This window comes from Myotis davidii, unplaced genomic scaffold (genome assembly GCF_000327345.1).
Source record: "Myotis davidii unplaced genomic scaffold, ASM32734v1 scaffold211, whole genome shotgun sequence".
Lineage (NCBI taxonomy): Eukaryota > Metazoa > Chordata > Mammalia > Chiroptera > Vespertilionidae > Myotis > Myotis davidii.
In genome coordinates, this window is record NW_006282523.1 from 1,108,012 (window position 1) to 1,114,027 (window position 6,016).

At 65.9% G+C, this 6,016-nt stretch overlaps 1 protein-coding gene across 1 annotated transcript; it reads left to right on the forward strand.

Moving 5' to 3' along the window:
- Nucleotides 1-405: 405 nt before the first annotated feature.
- On the forward strand, nt 406-3,386 carry MRPL12 (mitochondrial ribosomal protein L12). The gene is made up of 5 exons (XM_006753014.2): nt 406-557; nt 1,115-1,301; nt 1,487-1,570; nt 2,779-2,916; nt 2,993-3,386. Exons 1-5 carry the CDS (start codon nt 484-486, stop codon nt 3,107-3,109), a joined length of 600 nt encoding a protein of 199 aa, XP_006753077.1. The 5' UTR covers nt 406-483; the 3' UTR covers nt 3,110-3,386.
- The last annotated feature ends 2,630 nt before the right edge of the window (nt 3,387-6,016 follow it).

Below are 6,016 nucleotides of genomic sequence, written 5' to 3' on the forward strand. Positions count from 1 at the left end.
CTGCCCGGGACGTGCGCTCGGTCCCGCGGAGGGAGGCGTTCTCCCTCCCGGGGCGGCTGCACCGAAGGACAAAACATGCTCCTTCCCTCCCGCGCCGGCGGGAGGGGCAGCCCAGGGGCCACTGCGCTGCTCCACACGGACGGGCACGCCCCCGATTCAGACCGAGCCCGCGCTCAGCCTCGGCCTCCACTGGCCTCCCTTGGCCCGGTCCCTTGTGGGTAATCTCGGCGAGCGAGAGGAAGCCAGCGCGAGGTGCGGCTAGAGCGTCCGTCCCAACTCGTATGCTCGGCGGCCTTGGCAGCTAGAGCGTCCTCCCCAACTCGTATCCTTGGCGGCCCGGACAGCTAGAGCGTCCCTCTCAGCTCATATGCTCGGCGGACCCGGCGGCTAGAGTGTCCTCCCCAGCGCGTGTACTTGGCTGCTCTGGCAGCTAGAGCGTCCCTCCTCCGGGGAGCCTCGTGTGACCTTCCCGCCGGTGGAGCGATGCTGCCGGCGGCTGCTCGCCCCCTATGGGGGCCGTGTCTAGTGCTTAGGGGTGCCGCGCTCCGCTTCGCCAGGTACCGCGGGCTGCCGAGGGCCGGGCGGGCAGAGGGTAGTCCTCAGCCGGCCACCGATGGTTCAGGTCGGGGCAGCAGGCGGGACGTGGAGACACCCCCCCCCCCTCCCGTGTGGGCCGCGGAGAGTGCCGGGGTGGCCTCAGATCACAGGAGACGGGTTCCGCCTTTGCCCGGGCCTCAGTTTCCCCCGCAGCCCTGTGACGTGTAGGACCCCCACCAGTGCATCCGGCGCTCGGGTTCTGAAAGGCTTTGTGCAGCAAAGTGCATTTACGTGATTGCGTTACCCGTGAGCTGCTACGGTTCATTCAAACCAGGAAGTTGTTAAGGGCAACATCCTGCAATAATAATGATGATAATAATAACGAGGGTTTCTAAGGCTTGTGAAGAATATAAAATATAAAGTAGCGGGGAAACCCCCTTGCTCTCGACGCGGAGCCTGGAGGCCGAGAACCCTGGGTTGGGACCAAGGGGCTAGACGTGAGCTCGTGGCACCCACCTGCATGGACTGCCCGTCACCCGCCTGTGCCGGCTGACCGCTCTGTTTGCATGGGGTCTAGGCAACAGGTGCCGCGCGTCAGCACCGTGCGGCTGATGCGATGCAGCAGCCATCGGAGGGGAGAGGCCCTCGCCGGCGCACCCCTAGATAACGCCCCCAAGGAGTACCCCCCCAAGATCCAGCAGCTGGTCCAGGACATTGCCAGCCTCACGCTCCTGGAGATCTCAGACCTCAATGAGCTCCTGAAGGTATCGCCGGCCGGGCCTGGGCAGTGGGGTCTGGGGCTTGTGTCTTGCTCCTGGTGTATGTTGGGGGGAGGGTTTGGTCAGTTGTGGGAAGTGTGCTCCCTGGGTGCAGGGGTGTGCCGGGCTCGTCCCAGCGCGTGTGTGGGTGTGACCGCCAGCTTCTGAGACTGTCTCCTCTGTCCCTGCAGAAAACGCTCAAGATCCAGGAGGTGGGGCTCATGCCCATGGGGGGCGCGATGCCCGCTGCTGCCCCTGCCGCCGCAGCCCCCGAGGTGAGCCAGGCGCTGGCCTGCGCAGCGACCTGTTTCTCTGGTGCCGGGTTCCCCGCTCCCCTCACGTCCTGGATTCTCTCTGTCCCTCGCCTCTGTCCTGCGCCAGTCCACACGCCCCGCGCCTCCCTGCGCTTCCAGCCGAGGCTCTGGTCAGCCTCCCTGGGGCCGAGGATGGGCAGGGCCCTGCCCACGGGGGACCTGTGTCCAGTGGGGACTGTTTCCAGGGGAGGGAAACAATGAGCCGCCGGAAGGGAAAGGACAGGAAGAGGTTGTGTTGAATAGTAGGACTTGCTAAGTTCTGCGGGGCTTAGGGAAGAAGCTGGGGGGAGGGGAGGGTGACAGGTCGGGGGAAGGCCCCGAGGAGAGGAGCCTGAGGAGTGGAGGGAGACGGCAAGGCATTCCCGGCCCGCGGGCCATGAGCGTGTCCAGGGCTGGAGTGGAGCGGGGAGGTGGGAGCAGCTCCGCGGGCTTGGGGGTCTGCGTGGAAACCAGCAGACTTGAAGCCGCACACTAATTTGCAGGGTTTTGTTGTTGCTTTTTTGTATGTGTGTGTGTGTTTTTCAATATTTGTTATTTTTTAAAATCTCCAATTACCCACAAGTAGAAATAATCACACCCTCACCGGCCTTAGAAATAACTAAGGTTTTGCCACATGTGTGTCTCCTTCCCTGAAGCTGCAGGCAGGTTTCCGGCCTGTCCTCTCTCCTGGGGCCCTGCACACCCCTCTCTGACAGCACCGGTAGCCTGGCACCATTTGCACAGCAGAGGGCATTGGCCTTGACTCCGATCCCAACTCTTCCCATGTCAGGAGCTCCGCCACCCCCGCAGCCTCTTGGCGAAGGCGGGGGCTGAGCTGGTGGCGTTGGAGCTGGACACGGCGCTGGCTTGGCCGGGGCTGGAACGGCGCTGCTGCTCTATCATGTCGTTTCGCCCTCAGAGCACTTCTGGGGTTGCTCTTCCCTGTCTCACAAGAGGATGAGTTTGGGGGCCGGGGAGGGAGGCAGTCATCACAGCCTCTGGAGGGCTGGGAAGGGTTCTGGGTGGTGGAACCCAGTCTGACCGAGGAGTGGACGAGGTGGGGGAGGCACCGAGTGGGAGGGGCGACCGGCCGGGCGTCTCTCCTGCCAGAATCGTGGGGACCCGCAGCCAGGGAGCAGAGGTGCCTGCTCCCCTCGAACTCCCTCACCCAGCCCCGCCCCCCTCCCCAGGCGGTGGAGGAAGAAGATGTCCCCAAGCAAAAGGAGCAGACACATTTCACCGTCCGCCTGACCGAGGCGAAGCCGGTGGACAAAGTGAAGCTGATCAAGGAGATCAAGAACTACGTCCAGGGCATCAACCTCGTGCAGGTGAGTGCGGGGCCCCTGCGGGCGGGCTGGGCGCGGGAGCCGGGCGGCGTCTGACTCGGCTCTCGCCTCTCCGCAGGCGAAGAAGCTGGTGGAGTCGCTGCCCCAGGAAATCAAAGCCAACGTCGCCAAGGCCGAGGCGGAGAAGATCAAGGCGGCGCTGGAGGCGGTGGGCGGCACCGTGGTCCTGGAGTAGGCTCCCTGAGAACTGTGGACAGGGGTCCCTGGGACCCGGGAGAGGCCCGGCCGCCCCGCCCAGCACCCAGGCTCAGCTGACCAGCACCTCAGAGCAGAAGGGCACACCCACCCACTACTGCGTGGCAGCCGGGCCCTGGATCAGGCATGGACCTACCGAGCGGGCAGCGGGCAGCGGGCAGCGCTGCCTGTGGGCACCCGGCCTGACTCTGGACCGCCCCCGGGTTTACCACGCGCCCCCTGGTGGCCGCTGAGAAAATACATGGTTTGGGCCATGCTGGCTGCTTCTGTGTCCTGGGCAGCGGGAGGGGCTCTGCAGGTGATCAGCAGCATTAACCATCCTGCCCCGTGCCAGACCTTCACCCAGGAGCTGGGTGTGCAGCTCCCGCCCCGGCCAGCAGGGGTGAGGCTGTGCCCCAGGGCCTTGGGCCAGAGCAGGAAGGGGGGAGCGGGAGGGGGGCTGCAGTGTGCCGGGACCCCCCCAGCTTTGCCTGTTGGAAGGATGACCTGCAAGTTGTGTGGGACCAGAGGGGGCACTCTGTCCAGGAGTCGGCCTCTGGTGGGGCAGCTCCTGGGTGGGCGAGCCCAGCAGTTCCCAAGCCCCGGGGCTGGCCCCCCCACCTGCACCTCCCGTGTGTGCTCCCCCTGGACCTCGTCAGTCTAAGGAGGCGGGAAGGCTGCCCCCTGACCCACAGAGCTGCCCTGCCCGCCCCAGGGTTAATGATTCTCCATCAGCAGATCTCTGGGTGCACCTTTCCCCCGGAAGTGGCTGCTGGGCCACCTGGGGCCGGGCATGGCCTGCTGAGCTGCCTGCCTGGGGGGCGGAGGGGGCTGGGGGAAGAAGTGGGCTGAGCTCGGACCCTCGTCTGCTTTCCCAGGGAGTCAGGGGCACAGCTGGGGTGATGGGGCCTCTGCCTCATCCCGTGGTCACTGCTCAGAGGGAGTGATCCTGCCTCTGGGCCCTGGAACCAAGTGCCTTCTGTGCGCCAGGCGCGGCCGGCACCTGATCTGCTTGGTGCTCTGCACCCACTCACAGTCAGGGCCCTGGGGGTCCCGCCCCCCACACTCCTGGCTCCCCCCGGATGTGCTGCAGCCTGCAGGTGGCCCAGACAGTGTCAGACCTGGGGACCCCGGTGGCCTGTGCCCCAGGGATGGCCCTGGTCCTGGGAGGGGGATCTGTGGGTCCCGAGTTCCCTGCTGGTGCCCACACAGCACCTGACAAGACCCCATCGGATCCCAGGAGGAATTAGCACTCATGCTCTCTGCCCAGCCTGACGAGGTCACGGGACACGGCTGAGGGAGCTGGAGCTGACTCGTGCCTCCTGCCCCCACCGACCTCCCCTTCCAGGGAGCCTGGTGTCTGCCAGGCCACCCACGTGGCTCCGTCCTCCCTGCTGGGCTTCAGGCTCCCGGAGAAAGTGCAGACGCCCCCGAACAGACCCCGGGCCCCACCCGGGAGCCCAGCCTGGCCGGCAGCCCTGGCCTCGGACGTGCCTGTCTGCCCGGCAGCTCTGGGCGTGTGGCCAGGCTGGGCTCCGTGTGACCCCGCGCGGCGTCCTCAGTCCCTGACCCGCAGTGTCCGTGCATTTCCCACCTCCCGGGCTCTGACCGGCTTTGCCAGGAACCGCATTTCAGATGCTGCTCTTTGCATTTTTATTCTTAGTGTCCAGGCTGCTGAGCCTCCCGCCAGCCCCTCCCAATGTGAGGACGGTCCCCAGCGTGAGTGCTGGGGGTCCCTGCAAGCGGGTCCCAGTCCAGCCCTCACTCCCCTCGGGCCTGGCCCCGTGCTGACTGGGGGACCCCAGAGGGTTCAGAGACCCCAGCTCATCCGCTTCCCCCTGGGGCTGATCCCAACAGAATGGGGCAGGGAGTGGGTCCGGGGCACCTCACCCGCCCCCCCACACACACACACCTGGCAGGGACCACGCCTCCTGCCTCCTGGCCGCTTCGTCCTGGTTTTCTGTTTGCTAGGAATTGATTTAGAGAGAAACACTGACTTCCGCCCACCTGTGCATTCACTGGCTGGGCCTGTAGGTGCCCTGGTGCTCGGGGAGGACACTGACCGCGCATCCAGGCCAGGGCAGCTCTGGCTCTGACCTCAGAGCCTGTGCATCACTGAGAGCCACTCCACTTCCTGGTGGGAACACCCCCCCGCCCCCCCCCCCGTTTCCTCCCGGGAATTCCTGCCACCCTCTTCCCCGGGCGAGCCCCTGGGTGGTGTTTTTGCCTAGTTTGCATCTGACATCTTTTAAAAAAGAACCACACCCCAGGACACGCTTATCGAGAGGACGGGAAAGGGAAGCCCGGATGTGAGAAACCTGGATGCGCTGCCTTCCACGTGCGCCCTGACCCTGACGGGAATCAAACCAGCAACCCTCTGGGCACAGGAACCGGCTGGGCCAGCTGAGCCCCTCCAGGCCCGCGGACATCAATCCCTCCCCCTTCAGATCAGACAGCTGCCCCGGTGCCAACGGCCCCTCCCCCTGCCCCCTGGATCCCAGCATTTCCGGGCAGGACACCACCTGCTCTTCACTGCCCAGCGATGACCTCAGGGTCAGAGGCCGGGTGGGGGGCTCCGGAAGACCTGGCTCCTGAGTCTCCAAGTGGCCGCTCCAGTTAAGCGGATGAATAGATGGCGGGTTTGCTCACATCCTGGAGACCGGCTGGTGCCGAGGCCATGAGGCCAGGCTCTGCGGGTTCAGGGGACCAGGAGCGGTTTCCCCGGTGCTCCTCCCCCTTCTCCCTTGGGCTGGGGGCTGCAGTGGCCGAGCCGCAGGTCCTGCCCTGGGGGAGGGGTCTGGCTGTGCCCCCCTGAGATCGGAGGTTGCCCGGCAGAGAACGCCTGGGCCCCCAAGATCCTGCCTGGAAGTGGTCCTGGGGACGCGGCCCCTCTCTGGGCTGGGGGCCC

What these genes read in the sequence shown, in the direction of transcription:
- MRPL12 (XM_006753014.2), top strand. Translation starts at nt 484, where the DNA reads ATGCTGCCGGCGGCTGCTCGCCCCCTATGGGGGCCGTGTCTAGTGCTT. An exon ending in ACCTCAATGAGCTCCTGAAG is followed by an intron (nt 1,302 to 1,486) that starts GTATCGCCGGCC and finishes CTGTCCCTGCAG; the next exon opens with AAAACGCTCAAGATCCAGGA. An exon ending in AGGGCATCAACCTCGTGCAG is followed by an intron (nt 2,917 to 2,992) that starts GTGAGTGCGGGG and finishes GCCTCTCCGCAG; the next exon opens with GCGAAGAAGCTGGTGGAGTC.